General features: G+C 46.2%; 2 protein-coding genes and 1 long non-coding RNA gene across 3 annotated transcripts in view; 1 reads left to right on the top strand and 2 right to left on the bottom strand.

Annotated features, from left to right (window-relative positions):
* Positions 1 to 14118, top strand: part of SCTR (secretin receptor) — a 27224-nt gene extending 13106 nt beyond the window's left edge. Inside the window, exons 5-14 of the mRNA XM_068139067.1 lie at positions 601 to 711; positions 5292 to 5395; positions 5694 to 5791; positions 6768 to 6900; positions 8087 to 8240; positions 8332 to 8392; positions 8942 to 9011; positions 11672 to 12001; positions 12180 to 12221; positions 13291 to 14118. Of these exons, the coding sequence (XP_067995168.1) occupies positions 601 to 711; positions 5292 to 5395; positions 5694 to 5791; positions 6768 to 6900; positions 8087 to 8240; positions 8332 to 8392; positions 8942 to 9011; positions 11672 to 12001; positions 12180 to 12221; positions 13291 to 13476 (1289 nt within the window). The 3' untranslated portion in view covers positions 13477 to 14118. The remainder of the gene's footprint in view (positions 1 to 600; positions 712 to 5291; positions 5396 to 5693; positions 5792 to 6767; positions 6901 to 8086; positions 8241 to 8331; positions 8393 to 8941; positions 9012 to 11671; positions 12002 to 12179; positions 12222 to 13290) is intronic.
* Positions 10457 to 16802, bottom strand: LOC137441487 (uncharacterized). Its single transcript, XR_010987419.1, has 3 exons — positions 15447 to 16802; positions 14093 to 14284; positions 10457 to 11150 (listed from the first exon to the last, which is right to left on the bottom strand). It is a non-coding gene; the product is annotated as an uncharacterized lncRNA (long non-coding RNA).
* Positions 16803 to 17980: 1178 nt separating this feature from the next.
* Positions 17981 to 22339, bottom strand: TMEM37 (transmembrane protein 37). The gene is made up of 2 exons (XM_068139068.1): positions 22211 to 22339; positions 17981 to 21279 (listed from the first exon to the last, which is right to left on the bottom strand). The coding sequence occupies exons 1-2, from the start codon at positions 22229 to 22231 to the stop codon at positions 20707 to 20709; spliced, it is 594 nt and encodes a 197-aa protein (XP_067995169.1). The 5' UTR covers positions 22232 to 22339; the 3' UTR covers positions 17981 to 20706.
* Between the last annotated feature and the right edge of the window lie 391 nt (positions 22340 to 22730).

Below are 22730 nucleotides of genomic sequence, written 5' to 3' on the forward strand. Positions count from 1 at the left end.
TCTGTCCAGCCTGATCTAGTGTGGGGTGTCCCTGCCCATGGCAGGGGGGTTGGAACTAGATGATCCTTGTGGTCCCTTCCAACCCTGAATGAAACTATGAAACTATGAAACTATGAAACTATTTTCTGTTTACAGAAGGATTACATAAGGAAAATATTAGGGTGACTTAAAGTGGAAGCTTTAAAAGACTGAAAAGTGAGATAAAAAATTTACCTCTGGTTTCTTTCATCTTTTCAGGGCATTCAATATTTACCAGAAGATAGATGGGTAGCCAAGGGCCTGACACAAAGTTCACAACGCCCCAGGTTGCTCTTTGTCTGGCTAGTAGAATGGGACAGGCCTGGAGCTTGCTGGTGCTGATTTGAAGCAAGCAGAATCTCTTACATCCAATCCAGGTCTCAACAGGTCTCAGCAGGATTTGCTCTGTCTCATCTACCTGGCTTTCCAGATCTTTGTTCTCATAGCTGCCTTGGTCCTTGGGAGACATTGCATGGTATTGCCTTGCTTGGAAGCATTTCACAGTGTTTTGTTGCTGGGAGAAGTTTCATGGTGTTTAGTCACTAGGAGATGCTTCATGGTGTTTCATTTTTGCCCTCCCAGGCAGATGTGCTGGAATGTGGGATAACATGAGCTGCTGGCCTTCCTCAGCTGTGGGACAGACTGTCAATGCTCACTGCCCTGAATTCTTCCAGATGCTGACTGGGAAAAAAGGTAACCCTTAAAGGATGCTTGCTTTCCTTGCCCAGGTGTTTTTTTTATTGTTATTTTATGTTAAAGTGTGTTATTTACAAAGATGTCACTTCCAGGTCTGAACCTGATGCAAAATGATGTCTCTGCTTCTTTTAAAAACCAGCAATCGCTTCGCAGCTCGATTTCCAACACTAAGCTAAACATGGCAAAGCCTGGAATCAAAATAGCAAGATATTTTAAGCGTTTGTTTTTCTTAGCCATGTGGAGAAAAGTGCAAGAAGTAAATACTATCCTGAAAAAGAGGTTTTTAGCATGGTTTCTTAAGGGACAGAGTTTCCTCCACTCGCGCTCTGTGTTTCCCTCTGTCTTTCCCCTTCTAATCACTCCTAGAGCCAGTGGCTGATCTCAGATGAGCTTGCCATGGAGAAAATTTCACATAGTGTTAAGTCTGTACAGGTTTTGGCAAAGCAGCCAACCAGGTGAGGGGAAACAATTCCTTTTTGCCTCCATCGAGAGGAAATCTGCACTGGGTGTTCGTCCCATGGCTGTCACTGACTCCACACAAATGGCACAAATTCAAGAGAATTCAGGTTTCATGGCTTACCAAACAGCTTACTCAAAACCAAGTGAGCTCAAGCAACATTTGTTGTCATTTTTTTTCTGAGACGAAAAAAGGAAAACCTAGAAATGAGGTGAATTTTTTTTTTTTCCCAGTAGAATAAACCTTTATTTAGAATAAACCAAACCAGGTTGGAAGAGACCTTCAAGATCATCGCGTCCAACCTATCAACCAATCCAACCCACCCAAACAGCTAACCCATGGCACCAAGCACCCCATCAAGTCTCCTCCTGAACACCTTCAATAATGGTGACTCCACCACCTCCCCGGGCAGCCCATTCCATAGCGCAATCACTCTTTCTGTATAGAACTTCTTCCTAACATCCAACCTGAACCTCCCCTGGCACAGCCTGAGACTGTGTCCTCTTGTTCTGGTACTGGCTGCCTGGGAGAAGAGACCATCATCCTACAGTAATCACAATCATGAGCCATTAAGAAGGACTTTCTGCCTACTTTCTGTTAATTTCTACTTTTCAGCAATGCTCAAGAAATGTGCTTACGTTTTAGTGAGTTAATGACTCAAATCAGAAGAGGTTTTTGCATTCTTCAGTTATAGGATAGGGATTAATGAGGTCCAGTACTTAAAGGAAAGCAGACAGATTCATTTTATGAAGGGAGGAACAGGAGACAAAGTATTAGATTGTCTAATAAATATTAGATAAGTCAGAGGAGAAGCACTTAGTGCTCTTTAAATAAAATCAGATCTAGACCATCCAGATTAAATTAAATACCATGCTACTTTTTCTACACACAAACAGTAGCTGCCGTCTGAATCCTGTAATCTGGTTTAAAGACAGAGGATAAACTACTCAAAGCCACAGTTTGCTGAATAAATCATCCATCTGGCACGCACTCACAAATCTTTAGCGTGGTGATACCATCCCTTACATGCATTAAATTAAATACGTGCTGGTACAACCGCTAGAGGGAACTACTCCCTTCCTCTGGGCTTTGACCAGGGTGGGAAGGACAGGAATTTGTACATCCAAAGGTCATAATTACATCTCAAATGTGCTTGCATTATCGAGGAGATAGTCTAGCAGCTTTAAACTTTAGTTGCCCTCCTTATCGGGAAGCCAAGCTGAGCTACTTCTGATAAGCAATAATCAAAGTGACAGTGTTCAAAACCCAAGACATCATCCATTGGCATTTGCATCTTATTTCAGTCTCCATATCTGGCATTTTGGGTCAAAGTCAGCAATAGTTTGTTCTCATTCTCATAGCCACATTCTTCTCTGGTTCTATACTGTGGTTGACTTGTGACTCATGCATTTAATTACTGCTGCAGTTGTTGCCCTGTTGGAAGCAATTTTGCAGAAGAAAAACAAAGATTTGTTTGCTTGAAAAAAAAGGGAAAGTTTTCTCTCCTCACCACTTACAAAGCAGATGGGCAGCCACAAATGCCAAATACCAATATGTTAAGGGATGCAGATAGCTCTGAGTTCTGCCCAAGCTCTGGTCTCTGTGCTGCTGAGCTTTGTGCTGACATCTAGGCTTAGATTTGCAGCCCAGACTGTCTGGCCCCTTCCCACAAAACAGACCAAAGAAATGAAATAATCTGGAACCAAGTAACATAACCAAAATTCACATCCAGACCGGCACATTGTGTCTTAGGCAGGAAATGAGGAAAGGTGTCAAGAATGTGGGGGTTCAGAGGCAGAGGAGAAGGCCACATCAGATGGCTCTTTTTCCATGGCTATCCCTTTAGACAATGTTCCCTCTTCCCTAGGCAACTCCAAAAGCCTCCAAGGAACTGGTAAATACCAATCACCAATCATTAGACAGACTGCAAGCCCCAATTCTGTTCTGGGAGGGCCATGCCTTGTTAAATTTGGGCTCACATTCATCAGTGTAACATGCCCTGCAACATCTTCCATGCTTTGCACATAACACAATCACATGCACACACCAACACAGAACTGCACCTCTTCTTGTCTGACCCACTTTGATATCCTCAGGCCAAAAACCAGTTACAGGCATGTTTACAAGGACAGCACTGCTCTGAGTTAAGTACACGTGTCTTAATAATTGAAGCTGAAGTAGAAAATTTACCACCATGCCACTCCCTTGCTGAGTCCCAAGGCAGTCTGGGGAGAACCTCTGCAGAGAGCTGTTTCTCTCCTGTTGTTGCTACCTTGCAGCAGGGCATAGAAAATGTGGCTTAAAAAACAAGCCCAGCCCTTTCAAAGATGCTAAGATGGAACAAGATGTACACAAAAGCATCAAAATAATAGTTTGATACTGACACACCCAGAGTTCTTCCCATGTGGAGGTCTCACCATGTTTGCTGTGCCTTTCAGTTTGAGATAGGTGAGTTCAAATATGCTGTCAGGTCACCAGAATTAGCCCAGAGGTAGCAGGAGCTCTGACGCTGTCCTGACTATCTCAGCAGGGCTCCGAAGAGCATAAACCAGTGCAAAACACTATTGCATATGAATCTCCCTCTATTCCCTCAGTGCTGCAGGGATGTTTTGCAGGAGCTGGATGCCCTAGAGTCCTCATGGCTAAATGTGTGGGCAAACCCAGACCTTTACAGTGCCTTCTGGCAAGGCTTCTACTAAGATCTGCTGATTTCAGATCCCCCATAAATCCTTACCAGTATTGCCTTTACTGTAGCAAGGCCAGGATCTCACTCATGTTTCCGAAGTGTGGCTCCTACCTGACAGATGACTGTGATTAGGACAGTGGGCAGTGGCTTTACTTCTTTGTAAGCTTCTCTTCTCTTCAGCACATAACCTACATGCCTGCTATGGTCATTTTCTTCCAGTACTTTAGAACAAAATATGAATATGGACATCTTAAAACTTGCTCTACTTCACAGTATCACAGTATCACTAAGGTTGGAAGAGACCTTGAGGATCATTGAGTCCAACCTGTCACCACAGACCTCATGACTAGACCATGGCACCAAGTGCCACGTCCAATCTCCTCTTGAACACCTCCAGGGACGGTGACTCCACCACCTCCCTGGGCAGCCCATTCCAGTGACAAACAACTCACTCAGTGAAGAACTTTCTTCTCACCTCGAGTCTAAACCTCCCCTGGCGCAGCTTGAGACTGCGTCCCCTTGTTCTGGTGCTGGTTGCCTGGGAGAAGAGAACGACCCCTTCCTGGCTACAACCACCTTTCAGGTAGTTGTAGAGGGCAATGAGGTCACCCCTGAGCCTCCACTTCTCCAGGCTAAACAATCCCAGCTCCCTCCATGTGCAACTTGCTGGGGAGCCATCTCGCTCAGGTTTAGGACCCTAAAAGTCTGAGGTATCTGGAGGAGTGGGTCGGATAAACTGTCCTCTGTAAATGTTTGTCACAAAATGAGATGAATTCTGCAAATGCCTCTATTTTTCTCCACTGACTAGAAAGACGGCCATGAGGAACATGGTTGGACTGCAGCCTTTAGCTTTCAGAAGTCTAACTTAAGCAAGGGGAATCCCATCCTAGCAAGTAAGCAAGAAAGTCTAAAATAGTGTCTAGACCTGCCTCTGGGGACAAGTCTTTTTATTTTTCATTTAAATCTTATAAAAAATATGTGACCATCTGAAGTTCTGTGTTCTCTTCAGGCCGTGACAAACCACAGAAAGGAGGTGGGAGCATTCAGGAAAGCATCAGATTTGAGTGGAGTACGAATCTGTGATTGAACAAGTTATGTGTTTGCTGATCTTGGAATTCAGGCCAAGAAACACCAGATGTACTGAACAGTATTATTTATGTTGCAATTAATAAAAACACATCCATCACAGTCATTCCTGAGTTGGCAAACAATACTATGACCCACACAAGTACACTGGGCAAGTATCAACATAATCAGCTCAGCTGCATTTCACCTCTAGCTATGCAGAGTGCAGTGCCTGGGGGGAAAATATTCTTTTTGCCTTGGCACAACCCTACATATTGGTGACTGACCCCTGAGGAGAACAAAGGTGCAATTGGAAATGACTACACCTGGGTTTGTCTTTTTGATGTTGTTGTTGTCGTTATCACACAGGTTTTGTCTACCGAAACTGTACCAGGGAGGGTTGGTCAGACCCATATCCAAGACCTGACATCGCTTGTGGCTACAATGTCAATGACACGACTAATGAGGCGAGAGTGAGTCTGAGCACCTGTGTCGTCATCAACATGCTGCTTTGGGGTCCTGGAGGGGGAATATGTTAAGCAGAGGCTGAATGATGTTGTGATTTAACTGGGGTGGGGTTATTGTTATAAGTATTTTTCAGCATAAGTGCTTCCTCCAAATGATCGGAATGGGGTGCTCAGGGTAAAACTTCAGTGGCTGGTTTTACAAGAAATTTAATTTGTTAAATCAGAGGAGACATCTTTCTCTTAGTATGGGTTGATTTCTACCAGCCAGTCAAAGGTAAAGATGTGCATATATGTTCCCCTGCAGCGTTCCTATTTCATGACTTTGAAGACCATGTACACCATTGGATACTGCACCTCCCTTGTGACGCTGACAATAGCCTTAGCAATCCTGTTCTCTTTTAGGTGAGAAGAAGCATCTCTGCTTTGCGTTTGGCCATGACTTCTGGTCACCTCAGCTGCCACAGATTCTTCTGTTGGCTTTCGGGGCAAGTTAAAAATTTCAGTAGTTCTGAAAACCTTCACAGAAATCACTCACAAAAAATTGTCTTGGAGTTTTGTCTCCTGGCAAATGTCAGGGCTAATGCTCCTATTGTGCTCTCCTGTCCTTCCCAAAATGTAGCTGGGTGTATTTTGCTGACTTGCATTTGCACAACCTCCCTTCTGAGGTCTTCCCATGATTTCAGTGTCCCTTGGGCACTGTCTTTTCCCCTGCTGTTCTTTTCTCCACTTAAGACTCTGGCTAAAACTTTGCTCCAAGTGCCACTGCACTGATTTCTGGGAAGGCGTTTCAGGCTTAGAGCAGTGACTTGACAGTCAGTTTATCTTTACGCATCCTTATAACCTGGAATTTGTACTTTGCTGCTTATTCAGTGAAATTAATTCCCCTTACAGTAAGTGTCAGGGCGGCACCCCTGGGCAGAGGGAACGCCAGCTACTTTGCAAACTCATCCTCAGGCTGCATGGCCTCTGGACCCAGATTACGTGGAGGCTTAATGCAGAAAACATTGCAGGCACAAGTGCATTGTGTAGGCAAACCAAATAAATACACCAAGGTGTGGAAAAACACCTTGGGCTCATGTTACTCCAAAAGGGAGGGAGGGAGGCTACATCAAGCATATTAGTGTGAAATCACAGTTCTGGCAATGTTCAGCTTGGTTTAGTACCTGAGTGGAGCAGAGGTGGCTTTGCCTTTTTAAGATCTCCTCTAGGATATTACTCTTTGGAAATGCCTTAGTCTTCCTTTCACCTACAGGAAAACAGCTTTCTTAATTTGTCAGTTTAGTGCTAATAAAGATTGTAACCTCCTGTTTACAACCACAAGCTGTCTGTGTTGGCTAGAAATGTCACTTCACAGGATCTCTGTCTCTTTTTGTAACAGAAGACTTCGCTGTACGAGGAACTACATCCACATGCATCTCTTCACATCATTCATTTTGAGAGCTTCATCCAACTTCATCAAAGATGCCATTTTGTTTTCTTCTGAAGACACAAATTACTGCGGGTCATACACGGTAACCCTCTCACCTTCCAGCTTGCCCCATGCCTCAGTTTCTCCACAGGATCCCAGAAACAATGTGCAGGGAAGGAAATATCTGTCTCAGCTTTCCATTCAACATGAGGGGTTATGGGAGAAGAGTTCCACTGCTCTGTCTTGCATGCTGGTTGTTCCTGGCTGAGATGTCCCTGTTTGAGATTGGCAATGGTGTCATGGGGGCACACAAGAAGCCCAGGCTGGATTGTACACACAGAAACCCAGACACAGTTCCTCCTGACTACAGATGCCTTTGCAAGTATTGGACCAGAAGGCATTTAGGTTAGTCTGAAGTAGGCACCTATCATCTTGATTGTGTTGACTATCTAGACACATTGACCCAGAAGTGCCTAAACATGGGTGTCTCAGACTGTGAACACCACATGCACAAGCAGAGTGGAGATTCTTACATGGATTTTAGCTGAAGGGGGCAGGAAAAGTAAGAGAACACATTAAATATTGCTGACATATTGCTGTATGAGGTCTGACAGTAAGATATGGTTTGCACCCAGAGAGCCTGGAGAAGGAACCTTTCAAATTTTGAACTGCTTTTCCTTATTCTTTTTATTGACAGCAAAATATCTTGAAAACTATGAGGGAGGAGCAGTGGTTCAATGCTTTAAACCAGACCCCAAAGAATTAGGGAGGGAAATAAATATACAAAAAAGGGGCTTTCTGTTTGTTTGTTCGCTTGTTTGTTTGTTCATTCACACACACACACACACACACACACACACACACACCCCAATATTGCTCTGGTTTTGATGCTGAAAAGAATCAATCTTTGGAGCAAATGTTAACTTGTCATTGTTGACCCTTGGTCATAGGAAAAAAAAAGACTGACAAATACATTCATGTGCTTCTCTAAGGGGATGTTAGTGCTACAGATACTGATAAGGTAGTAGTAGTGAAACTCCTCTAAGAGAGACAGTAGCCCAAACCAATGTGTCCATGAAACATTTGGTTCTTTCTAGTGAGCCAGCTGATTAATGAGTCTAGGAGTGCCAGTCCTGCTTTCTTGTCATACAAATGCCTGTCTTAAGAATATTTGTTTAGTCCTTTAATTGCTATAAAATCTTTGTTTTCCAAGATTTATCTACAGCTCACTCCCTCTGCTTGAATGTAGACACAAACCTAGGTTGCAGCTAATTATCCTCTCTCCTCAGGCTGGATGTAAGCTCACCATGGTCTTCTTTCAGTACTGCATCATGTCTAACTACAGCTGGCTCCTTGTGGAGGGACTGTACCTCCACACTCTCCTGGTTATTTCTTTCTTCTCGGAAAGGAAGTTCCTCTGGTGGTTCATCGCCCTTGGATGGGGTATGGTTCTAATTTCAGTAAGCATGACTGGTGGTTTATTTTGCCTTTGGGGTGGACTTGTGAAGCAGTAACTTATCTTTTCCAATTGCAGGTGCCCCAACTGTATTTGTGGCTGCATGGGCGACTGCTAGGCAGCTCCATGAAAACATTGGGTAAGTTGTGTGGGGCAGGGGAAGGTGGCATGTCAAGGGAAGCATGCAGTCCCATACAGGCTGTTCCACAGCATTGTGCTTGTTTCTAACCACTGGCAGCCAAGCAAAGCAGCTGCCACCCAGCTACTGTGGTGCAAGCCTGGATCCTAGTATGTGTGGAAGTAGAGAACCAGCTGAGCCACCTGGGAAAGGGCCTCGAATTTAATTTTGGCATTTTCAGGGGTAGGAGAGATAGCCTTCAAGTATGAGTTCAACTCATGATGTTTCCAGCATCTGCATTTGACTTTCTTAACACTGAAACTTTGTTTCTTTGTCTTCTCCCTTACAAAATGTTGCACGGTAGTTGTACTTTAAAGGCAGGATACACTTTTGTCCCCTGCAAGTGGACAGTTTTCTGTCAGAAATGTTGGATTGCTAAGTGAGAATGGGGAAATTAATTTTGTTGGGCAAGGGAATAGGAGCCTATCTGAAGTGTGAAACAAACTAAACCTCTTTGAAAAGACACCAGTGTTTTGATAACTGACTGCACCTTCTCTTCTATTTTTACAGGTGTTGGGACATTAACACTAACGCCAATACCTGGTGGATCATTAGAGGCCCTATAGTTTTGTCTATTTTTGTAAGTCTTTTCTGGGACAAGCAGATTTAAATTGTATTTTCAAATATTGTGAAGTCAGAGATCACCTACCCAACGTGTTTAGAAGTGTGTTAATGAACTGATCTTAGACATGTGTCTGCACTTGTGTCACATGAATTACTGCTTAAGCAACTTCAGCTCAGCAGGATTTAGCCAGTAACTAATGCCCCGAAGCTAAGTTCACAAGGAAAGCTAGAATGTCCTCCCAAGAAGCAAGAGCTTGAACAAGATCAGGTTTCCACATCCTGTTGATTTCATATGAACTTGGCTGGCTTGTGGAAGCTTGTTTTGGACTGTTTGAAGGAAGGCTCTGGAGGAGAAATGAAGTGCCTGTACATTTCAGTACAATCGCCTTTGTGTCTTCTGGTCAATGCCCCTCTTAGCAAAGCCAAAACCAACTTGTGCTACACGACCACTAGCTTTTGTTTTCAGCAATGAAAGCAGGTCACAGGCTGCATGCACCCCGTGTTAGTGGACTGCAATTAGACCACTATGGCATTGTTCACTGAACTAGGGCAGAGGCACTGAAACTCAGTGTGAACTTGCTTAGTACAAGGGAGTAAGGATATCAAGAAGTTTGGTACATATGATGCTCAGCACCTATGGTTTGAACTATAGCTGGTGCTCAGAACCAAGGGGCTGGAGCTGCTTTAGCAGTTCTGCCCAGCAGAGATTCTCTGGGACAGACCACTCTGCAACGATCTTTCTGAAACCCTAGTACGAAAACATGCAATCTGCTAGTTACTGTCAAGAAATCCCCTGACACTTCACATGAGAACCCAAAAGTCCGTTGAGGTTTCAGGGTTGCCAGTACGAGCCATTATGTTTGCAAAACACAAAACTGTAGCACTTGCACGTTGTCTTGGAAACCCAAGCAGCAGAAACGGTGAGTTAAAAGTTCTGTTCCCATTTACCGCCGAGCAATCCTTCAAGCCCACAAGACAAGCAGGACACCACACAATCAACATAACGTGGCCATATTTATTTAATAAAACAATCCCAGGGGTCATTCAGCAATATGTGAATGCCATCAAGGCTCAGGCATTCTTCAAGGCAAACAGCACAATCTTAATTTATCTTTTGATGGCCACCACCCGCTATCCCCTTCAAAGTTTCCTCAAAGACTCAGTTTAGCCACTTAAGGCAGGAGCCGCCTGCGTGACTCTGCCTCTTTGCCTAAAAGAGGCTTTTCTCCAGCCCATAGCCACAGACAAACAAACTGCCAGCCCTTCAGAATTCAGATCTAATCTCTTTATTCCTCACAGCACACGGTCCTTAGCAGTTCAAAGAGCAGAAAATCAACACCGATAAAGTCCTTTGTGCTTCTGGGCTAACATTCATTGCCGTACTGCTCTCGGGAAATCCCTCCCAGCAGGAACCCCGTCCCCCCCGCTCTGTCCCCTGTCCCCTACCCCCTCCATCCCCCTTCCCCAGTAGTTTCGATCTGCAAAAAGTCCTAATCAGTCTACATTGCTCATGCCTGGCCTAGTGGTTTTAAAAACCCCAGAATCTCCAGACTTGGACGTCCTTTTCCCCACCAACACAAATTATTTCAGTTTTTTCTTCACGTTCCTCACCCCCAGCTCCGCTCATTCCCTCAGTTCTCTCCAGCTCACCAGCAGCCAGCCTTCTCCAGGCACCCTCAGCAGTCAGTTGTTCCCTTTTCATCCAATAATTTAGGGAACCCAAGGACTTACTGAGTCTGTCCCATCTATAGCAGACTTGCTTCTTTAATGCAAACCTAGCACCTCGGAGCCCTGCTGCATCACCCACAGGCACGTACAAGCCACCACGACGGGGACATGCTGCTGCCATGGTGCTTCCAGGTGTAGGGAAGGGTTAAGGGCCTGCCACTGTACAGGGCTGCGGGCGCTGGTAGTCGGGCTGTGTGGGTGCAGGAGGAGCGCAGGGTGATGCCTGGAGCCCTGAGGCAAAACGCAGATAAACCTGAAGTCAGTCCCCAGTGGTTACTCCCCGCTGGCTGTGGGAGAGGCTTGCTCAGGCCGGCTCTGCCTCCTTTGCCTTCCTGCTCCTTGCCTGAGGGTCAAAAGAGCAAAAACATCTATTGCTTCAGCTTCACCCAAAGCCAGCAGCAGATACAAGCTTTCATCTGATATCCACCTGGGGGGAATGCAAAACGAAGATGTCAGTGTGACTTTTGTAGGCCGATTTCCCAAACCATGGTGTGGCTTTTGGTGGGGAGCAAAGGACGATTGCAGTCCCAGTAAACAAGCTTCAGTGCTGCCCTTTTGCTGGCATCCAAAGTGGGGCCAGATTGCACAGAGGTTGTCTGAACCACACAGCCAGAATGGATCCTGCTGGTGCACCTGGCTTCCCTCTTTTTTTGATGATCTTACTGGGTTATAAACCCTGATCATCCCTGCGGTGAGTCAGTGAGGAAACCAGACAGAATTCAAGCACAGGGTGGCCAAGCAGGCTGGAGAGACAGGGACAGAGAGAGGGACTAGGATGGGGACAGGGACATGTGCAGACCAGCCCCAGCCCCTCTATTCCATCTGCTCAGCCAAACCCCACCAAACTGGCTCTGCTGATACCTGGCAGTTACATAAATGGGTGTCTGGTTTTGTTGTTTGATGTTATTATTTGTCATGTCCTTCCTTCTATTTTTTTTTCTTTTTCAGATTAATTTCATTCTTTTTGTCAACATTTTAAGAATTTTGATGAGGAAGCTCAGCTCACCTGAAAGACGGAGCAGTGATTTCAACCAATACAAGTATGTTCTTTGCATCGTGACTTTATGCCATGTGAGCCCACCCAGTGTCCTCTTGCTCCTTTCTACACTGTCTTTCCCCTCTGCTTTTTTTGTTCTCAGGAGACTTGCAAAGTCAACACTCCTCCTCATCCCTCTTTTTGGGATCCACTACATCATCTTTGCTTTTTTCCCTGAAGATGCAAGCAGTGGCACAATGGAGATTCAGCTGTTTTTTGAATTAGCTCTTGGATCATTCCAGGTAATATGTGACAAACTGTTATTTAAAACAAGAAAAAGAAACATAACACATAGCTCTGCAGCAGAGCAGAGTCCCAATGGCAGAAGCAAGCTGTCAATTTCCCTTGAGGTGCCTCATCCTCATTGAAAAGATGAAACTGCAGCTCTAATTCTGTGACCACAATTCTTTTATCTTTCAGGGCTTTGTTGTGGCTGTACTTTATTGTTTCCTTAATGGTGAGGTGAGTTTTGTGTGTATGACATTCATTTGAGTTTTGTGTTTGTAACATTCATTTTTATTGCTCAAGTATGCTTCATTAATCAGTAGGATAAGTTCTTCAATGGATTACACGTTTTATCTAAGGGTTTTCTTCCCAGATACCTAGTGTCACTTGTGAAATACCTCCTAGACTTGGCAAGCCTAAGTAATTATATGCCAGATGCAAACTTCACCTCTCAACTATTGCAGCCCTTTCATAAATCAGATAGCTTATTACTGTCTGGGAATGGAGGGTGGGAGTACCATCCCACACAGGGTCACACTGGCAATCAACTGGTTCTGATGAATGGTGCTATTATCTGTCATCTCCTGGCTGTTTTCTTTGCTTGATCCTTGAGAGGGAATTTGCCAAAAGTTGTATGCAGTCCAAGTTTGTAAGGACTCTCACAAGGTAAAGCTTTTGGAAGAAGGACAGTTTCCTTTGTAGTCATATGTTAACTCCCAGGCTTCTGGGCTAGGAACTTGTACTCTGAAATGCTGCTGGTAGAGGTGGGGGCAGGAAAACTTTATCCAAACCTGGGAGATCCAGAAGTTATTGGAAGGAAAACCCCCTAACTATTAGTGCCTAAAGCTGTAAGAAAAAAATCTCACTGAAATGGAGGAGGGGGTTCAAAACACTTTGACTAACCCTTTAACAGAAAAAGTTTGGAAGAGGAAATTTGCCTTTGGGGGTTTCTTTAACCCTTTCTTTAACCTTAGGGTGCCAAACTGTCCTATTTGTAAAGTAAAATAAAAATCTTGAAAAATCTGAACCAAACACTTTCTAAGGCCAGACAAACCCTCTGAAAAAATGCACTGGCAATTAAAACAGAAAAGCAGGTTAACAGAAAACTGTGTGGTTGCAACAACAGTGTCAATTAGAAACAACAAGAGACAGGCCCTATCCAAACCCTTCCAACCAGGGGTTAAATAAATAAATCCAAACCTTGGCGAAGGTAACCTGCTCTCCTTTTCCTGTTGTACTGCTCTCCACAATGCAAGGCTCCAAAGTAAACTAGCTGAACTAAGTATTTTGTGACCTTTCTACCTAGGTTCAGATGGAAATTAAGAGAAAATGGAGGCAGTGGCATTTAACCAAACACTTCCGTCAGCATCTCAGCACCTCAGCAAGCAATGGAGGAAGTGGCTTGACTCAAGAGATGCAGATGGCGAGGTCAAGCCCACCAGAGCATGGGAGAGGGCACCAGAGCACCCTCCAAAGATCAAGTGTGCTTTAACACTGCGTGCCTGGAGGATACCTCTGTGCTGAGATGCACACGGTTAAGTCCCATCATGGACCGTGCTGGGAGTCTTGTGTATGTATCTGAGAGTGGGACTTGGCTGCAGATCAATGGCTCTTGAGGCACATCTGCTCACAATTGTATCCTGTGTAGCGCCACTTATTTTGCAAGGTGAAATGGGCCAAAACATGCTCTTCCTTGGGTTCCTGGCCACAGTCATTTGTGCTTCTTTCCACACCAATATTTTCCAGCTGCTATTTCTACCCTAAATGTGATCTTTCATTTTCCATGTGGCTCTCCAACGTGTTCCAGGCTAAGCCTGTCTGGTGAGTTTTAGATGTTCTTTATTCCTTCTACTCTTGAAGCTTGGAGGACATTGAATTTTGTACAATGAAGGTTATCACAGAATGTTAGGGGTTGGAAAGACCTCAAAAGATCATGTAGTCCAACCTCTCTGCCAGAGCAGGGTCACCTAGAGTAGGTCACACAGGAATGCACCTGGGTGGGTTTTGAAAGCCTCCAGAGAAAGAGACTCCACAACCTCTCTGGGCAGCCATCCTTTGGCCCAGCCCATGGGTTTGAAATGCAAAGTAAGTGAATGGCTAACACTTACCAAGATTTAAAGTCTTTCTTTTGTGGTGATATATGATGGACACTGAGATCATAAAGCACAGCTGAGCTCCTGTTTCCTCTCCAACTGCATATCCATTGCTCAGGTATGCTCAAGTGACAGTTTCAGGCAGTTTTCTTCTTTTCTGTGTTCTAACAGTGGAGACCATGGACTCAAGAGTGGTCCAATCTGGATCTTCATGTATTTTTGAAATGGTAAAAAAAGCTATTTTAGTATATTACAAGGTGGACAAGAAAGCTTCAGTAAGATGACACTTTCCTATTCAGTGTGTATTGAGACTTGTCCAGCTAGTCTTTGAAGGGAATCAGTGAAAGCCTTTTGGACATTTAAAGCTCAGATGACCTGGACTACAATATATCTTGTAAAAAACCCACCATAGTAGCTGTCAAAAATCTCTGTGATCACTCAGTGTCTGAAATCTGCAAGACTGTGCACCGTAATATGCTATCACAAGGTATCTATGCTTCTATTACAACCTTATGTTCTTAAGGATAAAATTGTTAAGTAAATTTCCCTGGTTTGTATGGGGAAAGGATAAAAGAATTAATTTAGCATGTACTATCAAGCCTCCTGCTTACTTTTGTATCGACATTTCTCTAGCTGGGCAAATTCTTGCCTGGTTTTCTTCAAGGTCAAAGATAACCAAAGAGAAATTGAGGGGCATTTATCACATTTCTCCCTCAATCACCTGCAAGACATTGGGAAAATGTGCATAGTATGTCAAACACTGCCCACATGGCATTCCCCAAATGCTCTGCCAAAACTGCCCCAACCAGCTTTTGTCATGGTAGACTTCTGCCATTTTACCAGAAGGCAAACATGTGGAGAAATTAGAAGGATTGCTTTCAAAGTTAAATTACCTACGCAGAAGCAGGTTTTGGAGTGCTATTAGCATTGTTTTCAAAGCAAAAATATCTTTCTCTTTCAGCTGGTGCTGACAGTTGACAGCAGTGTGTCCTCTCTGGAGAGGCAGGTGGCAGCCCCACTGATGGCAGCCAGGCAAGGAAGGGTACCTGGACAGGAGGAAGGCTTTTGTCTTTGCTCTGGGCTCTCCTGCACATTTTGCTTTACCTGCTGATGCAGCTCACCCAGCAGTGGGAGAGTTGAGACCCCTTTTAAACCAGGGAGGGTGTTGTGGAAATCAGGTATAAAGCAGTGAACAGCTAAGCATTTAAATGAATTAATTTTAAAGTTACCTGTTTGGAAATGCAAAGTTTTGAGTCGATTTTGTCCTTTCAAACTCAGCCAAAGCAAGTGGAAGGAAGAGTAGGAGCAGGATCAGTCCTGTGACAAAGGAGTAAGTGAAAGCCCATCCACGCACATTTGGGTGACTTACCCAAGCAAAGCAGAGCCTGCAAACTTCTTGAGGGTTCACTCCATCCAAGCACAGCTAACAAGTCAGATGCTTCCATGAGGATATAGCCATTAGTCGAATTTTCTCTCTGGCCTACAAATAAGACCAAGAAGAGCAAAACAATTTTTACATTCCCTGTTTGAGAATTAAAAGTTCATCAGCTGAGCCAAAGCAGCTGTTTGCTTTAAATGCAAGTGCCTTCTTCCAGCATAAATGAAGAAATACAGATTCAGAGATACAATAACTTACAATTAATTAGATCTGGTGCAATTACTGCCTCTCCCACAAGCCAATGCAAGAGCACAGCCCTGCAGTGCTGAGTCAGGTGGAGCCCAGGCTGAATGTGATACCCGTTTGTCCAGGAGTGCTTGTGAAACAAGGATGAGCCACAAGCCCCACAATAAGATGATTCTGGGCTTTATATGTATAAAGTTCTAGTATAATTTATTGTTTTATATGGCCATTTTGGTTTAATTTGGCTTTCCTGAAACAATCAAAACCAAGCAGTGCTCCCAGATTCTGCATTACATATTCACGTCTGGTATCAAGTGCTGGCCTGGTCTGTATGAAGGGCTGAGGTTCCATAAAACCCTTTGGAGTCTTTGACTCTTTGGGAAAAGCAAGTCCACTTGGAGAGGTGCCAGAGCAGGCAGGTCCAGGAGTTACAACGCTGTGACCTGGATGTAGAAACCTGCTGACAAACACCACCATAGTGGGACTGGTGCTTACCTTATCTGTCTTCTACGCAGGCAATGCAAAAACACACTTCGCTGCTGGAGTAACTGTGCTTGAATAACTGTGCTGAAGAGTACTAAAGAAAAGAGTTACTCATCTCTGACAACGCTGACGTGGTTATAAGCAGACGGAAAGGAACAGGAAAGTAAATCTCAATGAGTAATGCTTAAAAGCAGATGAACCGGTGCAAGGCAGGCAGATTTCAGATTCAGTGGCCTGAAACTACTGACAGGTTCCCTATTCAGAGTTCACCCATTTTATCTGTACTTGCTCCTCAGTATTCAATGTAAAGCAGGCCTTTGTTATCAGTAAATAGGACTTGAGTACCATCTTTCAGACAAGTCATTGCTATCATTGTTCTGGGACACTGGTCACAGCCTCTGGCTACTTAAAGTGCCCCGAAAAGCCCGTGGCAGCTCTGCAAGCCAGCAGTGCAGGCCAGCAGCTCCAGAAGCCTGAACATCACTTACCTAAGACTGGATTTAAGAAGAAATTATTAATGTTTTTCTCTCCCAACACAGCAACAATGAAGTTCCAAGAAAGACCATCAGAAGCAAAAAGCACTGCTGTTGTACAGTGCATAATTACATTGTGCAATGTCTCACTGGGCACTGGGGGAGCTGAGATGGGGCTTCTTCTGAAGAGGGTGGTTCCAGTTCAGAGGAGGTGGATATACTTGAAAGTGAGAGGACCCAGAAATCTAGTTAACACCCCTTCTAGGATACCCCCCGCGGGGCAGACCTTTCTTTCTAAGCAAGTTGATATGGAAGGTTTAGAAGAAGGGCCATTACCTATTTGCCATAGGTCCCAGAAGAAGGAAGGAGAAAGCAGAGCAGTACAGTTGCTCTTCTTTGATCACCTTCCTCTGACTCACAAAAGCAAGCAAAGTTCAACCCTCAGACCAGGTATCCTTCCGAGCACAGCTGATTAAGGTACTTTAAACTTGAAATCAAAATACCTGTAGCAGTCCACAGTATCACCCTAGCTAGCAGGTCCTGTACTTTTAAAAATGTATCTATATACATTTCCTTTTCCTTACTCAACAGCAACACTTCATGCACTGATTTCCAATTAAATTTACTAACTGTGCAAGTCTAAACAGTTCATTAACAAGAGGTTATACCCATTACCCTGCTTTTAAGAGACGTTAAACTGAGACAGGCCCATGACCTCTTCCATCATAAAGCAAACACTGGGTGCTAATTAATTTTGAGATTACATAAAATCAGTGGTGAAGCTGGAAATTTGTTTTCCTGACATTTGACTGAAGCTGTTATTACAGGGAGCTTGGAAAAAACCCAACCTGTATAAATACATTTGTACTCAGATACCACTTCTGCAGTCCAAATAAGCAGAGCTGGGGAAAGAGCAAGGATGCTTCAAACATCGGGTGCAGTGTGGGAAAAGGGAGGTGAAGGACACAGGAAAGAGCTCTTTAGCTGGTAAACAGAGCACATGCAACAGCAGGAAATCATTAAGAGTCTACGAGGTTATCTCTAATTCCCACGAAGCAGCACAGCTGACTACTCTTGTTTTGCAAGACAAGAAAGCAGTGCTGGCTGTTTGGGTTGGTGCGGACATGTTGGAGGGGAAAGGAGAAGGGAGTGTGGAGCAGCCTCAGCTTACTTGATCAGAGCTTGGCAATGCACCAAGCAGTTGTTTCTTCATCAGTTTAGCTGGGTAAACACACAAAAGTGGTGCCTGGGAGATTAATTAAGCCCCACTCATCCCCTTAATCTGCACCCCAATATCTAAATGGTAAAAGAATTACAGTTGTCTCATTTGAAATAAATTTATTTAACAAACTTCAGGAATATTGCTTGACACTTTCCACAGGCTTCAGAAAATGAACAGTTACACATTGCTGGCAGACTGCTGTACATAAGGCAGCCTACAAGACAACCAACCCTGCTTTGTAATATGTAGCCGTCAAAACGCATCTTCCCCCAGCGTCAGTAAGTCAAGAAGTACTACGCAAAGCCAGCTGGAAAGTTATGTATTTTTCCTAGAGGATTCCCTACCTCCCCCAACAAAAGGCCTCTTCTTCAGCTAGTAGAGGGCATCCTAAAATCACTCACAATTGCACCAAGTCTTGTATGAACTCAATAGTCAATTGTCCACTGCCTCCCTCTAACCCGAGTAGGAGGCACCAGCTTGGGACTCAGTCTGGCAATGCTGCCTTCCTCAGGGAAGTGTCTGGGGCACAGCCTCCCACGAGCACTAAAGGGAGCACACAGAGAATTGATTTCCAGTTTTGGATGTCACCAGCAAGGCACTCATTACATCCATGTTTCTAGACAAGCCATGGACACCCTTAACCTCATGTCCTGCCTGGAATGGGCACCCCTAGGCACCACAACTGATTTATTGGTTAGTCAAGGCACTTGATTACCTCCTAATACCAAAGTACAACAGTTTCAGACGGGACTTCACAGTCTCTTTCTGGGCTAAGTGGCTCTGCTAAAGATAACAGCACTGTTCATGCCTGCATCTGCAAGTTCAGCCCACTGGCACTCCTTCCAACAGCCCAATTCAGCAAATCACAAGCGTCTTCACAAAGAGACACAATCACAGTAGAGTTTTCCAGAGGCAGGTTAAGGGCACAAGTCCTTGTTCTTGAAAGTGGATCAAGAAACCCTGACAGAGCCCCCAAAATTGCAGTTTCAGGAGTTGGCTGCATAGGCACAGCTCTGGGCACCGTCTTGCCAGAAGGAGGGGGAGATTCATGTGCAAAAGCAAAACTGCCGCAGTCCAGAACAAGCCTTGTCTGAAACTGCATTGCAAAACAGGCTTAGGAGTGTTGTCTTAAGAAGTTATGGAAATCTGAGAAGGAATGGAGACTATTTTCATGAAGGTGAGACCATCCACAGGACTTAAAAGAGTCTTTGCTTTCAGAGACAAAGCTCATAGCTCAAAACCCATAGCTCGTCTGCGCAGCCTTCTCAGCCTCTGCGCTATGATGCTTTTGTTTCAGGTGAAACATTGTGTCACTGGAACGTTGTATTGCTGCTGCAAGGGAACCTAAAACCTCGCTCAACAGCAATCAGACAAGCTACGCAGATGAAACAAGAAGAAACATTTGTCCTACAAGAGTGCAGGCAGCTTTACCAGCTGATAGAAAACAATAAACCAGGAACTCCAAAACGCTCAGAAAACAACCCAGTGCTGTAGGTTGGACAGGGAGGACACGTGTAGGACAATGAGCCTCTGAGGTCTCCTGCCGAGGCTTCTCTCATTTTACATCACATACTGTGGAGAACTTCAAAGCTGCAGTAATTGTAGAGATCTTGACTCACATTGGCAGAAGGAAGGCCAGTCTTAATATAATTTTGGTCAAATTTCTTTGTATTTCCATGAGCTGTGGCACATGAGTACTGCCCTCATCAACCCACCCCCACCTTATGCAATCATGGGCTGCTTCTCCTCCCAGGCTCACTGTTAATCAGAGGAAGAAAATGGCTTGGTCTGTTCAGGAGGATTTAGAGCTTTCTCCTCCAGAAAAAATGCTACAGGATGAGCAGATTTCCCATTGCCCCAGTAGGACATTCCAACAACTAAAACACACTCCAGAGGGGCACAGGGGTGTCATCACAGTCTGCCCACCCACAATGCACACCTAAAGCCCCTGCAGAGCTTGTCCCTCTTGCCTCAAAGGGCAAGAGCAATGCCCCATTACTGTGAACTTTGCAAGGGCTGTGAGGGAGTCAGACTAGGCTGTGTCTTATAGAGGGGGCTGAGGAGCAGTGACAGTGAGAGGTGGTGAGCTCAGGAATATGCTCTCCTGCCCGAGGAAACCTTCACAACACTTTCCTGTAGACCTGTATCAACCATCTTCCCTTGGCCCCAAGGCAGCCAAATCTTGCTGCACCTCTGTCAGAAGCATCCCAGAGTAACACAGAGAAAAGGACAGACACAGGGAATGTGCCAACAGGAAACAAAATGAGTGACTATATTGAGAACCATGTGCCTTCTCTTTTGAAAGAGAAGTGAAAGAGTGAGATCCAGCGAGGATTTTCACCAGTGAGCATGGCTAGCCACAAATCATCTGCTCTGCCCTTGAGGCAGAGCAAAGCCATAAACACACCAAAGTTGTGTCATACTCTTTGCAGGTTCCAGAGTATGGGAGAAAGCATAGCAACACCAAACCCATAGCAGTACAGGCTTCCTGCAAAGCCACAGAACAGTCCACAGAACAGTCCATGAGTGTAGATCAGTCTGTCACCCCTCTGCAGGTCTAACAGGACACCTTCTTCTTCAATCCACTCTTCCAGGAAAGCACATTGCAGTGGCAGCCAGTCCCAGTCTCTTCTTTGCCTGTGTTGTGCAGACCTCCATACTGTGGGTGGGTATGTCTCCTACAGGCACCAAGACTGACTCATGCTTCCGCCCTTGCACACAATTTAAAACACGGTGTCCTTTTCAAACTTCATTAGACTTCCCTCCTTTTTCTTTTTCCAGTCTAATTGGCAAAGCTGTTTACATAAAGGCAGAGGTACATCCTTTGTGCCTAAATTTTGCAAACCCTGTTCCTGGGGTGTGTGAGGCTGTTGATATGAAGTCCACTGATTCCATTAAGGAAGAAGAGAAAGGCAGCAATGAATTCACACCAGTACGACAGTGTGAAGCCTGTGAAGGTGAGGTGATCCCTCATGAGGATGGAGAAGCTCAGAACCCCAGTGGCTGACAGCAAAAATGAGACAAGGATGAGAACTGAGCCCATTGACCACTTCCGCCTTGCATTGGCATCATCACAGACTTGAGACACCATCAGCAGCTCCAGGCCAAATATAGCTACTACAACAGCAAAGGACACCATGCTTCTTATTGGAATCACCCCCACGCTCAGCCCCTCCACCTTGGCGAGGCTGAAGTCAGTGACACACTTCAGGACACTGCCATTGTTGGTGGTGCAGAAGTGCCACAGTCCAAAGAGCTGACCTCTTGCAAAGAGCCAGCGGCCATCGCAGATGGAGATGGATGACAGGACTACTGCTATGGCCACGCACAAGATGATCAGGGTCCTGATGAGGGTCTCAAAGAAGGATTTCTGTGGTCTCCGGTGGGCCAGCAGCCTCTGCGCCTTAAAGGATAGCCGGGGGAAGAAAACAAACTTGAGTTAATTGCACTACTTAAGAGTGAAATGCAGCCAGAGGGGCAAAAATGTGGGACTTCAGCGTTTGAAGTGATTTGCACACTGAAACCTTCTTGCAGGGTAAGGCAGTGGTTACAGACCGTACCCAAAAGAAAGGAAGGGTGGGTGAAGCTCTCCCGGTTCCCTGGCAGAACAAACAATGCTCCCACGTCAAGGCCCGGGTTCGGGATCACAAAGGCTCCAGGCTGGGAAAGATCCCTGCCCCACGGCCCCCGCGGTACAGCCTCCTGCTCTGGCAGGGCTGGAGGAAACCACCGACCCCTGGGAGGATGAAGACCGACGGCCGGGCCGGGGGAGGAGGCAGAAGCAGGGTGGGGGTGGAGGACAGAATTGCTAGCACTGCCCTTCTTTTCCCACAACTTTCCTGGGCTGCAGCCAGCCGGGCTCTCCTGCTCTCGGCGGCGGCAGCAGCAGCAGCAGCGGTGCGCACTCGGCTCCTCATCCTCACAGCTCGGCTTCCCGCGGGCGCAGGTCGCCGGCTACAACCCCTGTTGACCCGTACGGGGAAAGCACGCTCTCCTGCCTCTAGAAAGGGGCCTGAAATTTAGTTAAAGGCCAAGTCAAGCAGCCCGCAGCTTGCTCTAGCCCTGCACGGCGGTGTTCAGGGAGCCAGGTGCAGCGGGAAAAGCGGCTGCAGCCCCGCTGGTGGGAACGGAAGAGCCAGGGACCGCGGGAGGTGCCGCCGGTCTGGGGAGGCAAGGGGGAATCCGGCCGGTTGGAGCCCACAGCTGTGGGGAGGGTCGGGGCGACTCCGGCTGCACAGAGACAAGCCGAAGCAACAACCGTACAACCACGCGGTGCGCGGTCCGGCTAACCGGAGCCTTCCTAGAGCCCCCGTCTCGGCCGGGCAACGACGTACCTGCGCACCGATGGCGGTCATGCTGCCGGCAGCGCCAAAAGACGAAGGCAGGCTCCGGCCGCGGCTTTTTATGTCCCCGGAGGGCGGCGGGCAGCCCTCCCGCCCGCCACGCCTGAGGGGCCGGGGCCCCCTCTGGGCCCCCCCGCGGCTGAGTCAGCAGCACAGCCCCGTCGGGCGGAGCCGGGCAGGGCTGCTCCGCTCCCCAACGTGGCCTGGCGTAGTGGAGGAAGGCAGCGCAGCCTCGGCCCGGGGCACGGGCTACTCCATGCCCGGCCTAGAGTATGGCCGCTCTGGGAGATGGTCGCTCCCGGGAGGCAGCGGCTCCTCTCACCGCGCTGCAGCCTCATCCCTTCACCTTGTGCTACCGACTGCTGAAGAGCTCCAGCCTTGTTTCTCGAGGCTGTGCTTATGACCCCGATGGGAGACTGTCGTGGGACAGGGAACAAGCCTGGGACCCGTTCGTCCACCCGCGGCGCCCACAGCCCTTTGGGAGGCGGGTGTTGCAGAAGTGTGTTGTGGA

Source organism: Melanerpes formicivorus, unplaced genomic scaffold (genome assembly GCF_026170545.1).
Source record: "Melanerpes formicivorus ecotype bairdi unplaced genomic scaffold, bMelFor1.0.p_v2 SCAF_5, whole genome shotgun sequence".
In the NCBI taxonomy this organism is placed as follows: Eukaryota; Metazoa; Chordata; class Aves; order Piciformes; family Picidae; genus Melanerpes; species Melanerpes formicivorus.

What these genes read in the sequence shown, in the direction of transcription:
- TMEM37 (XM_068139068.1), bottom strand. Translation starts at nt 22,231, where the DNA reads ATGACCGCCATCGGTGCGCAG. An exon ending in TGACCGCCATCGGTGCGCAG is followed by an intron (nt 21,280 to 22,210) that starts GTACGTCGTTGC and finishes CTATCCTTTAAG; the next exon opens with GCGCAGAGGCTGCTGGCCCA.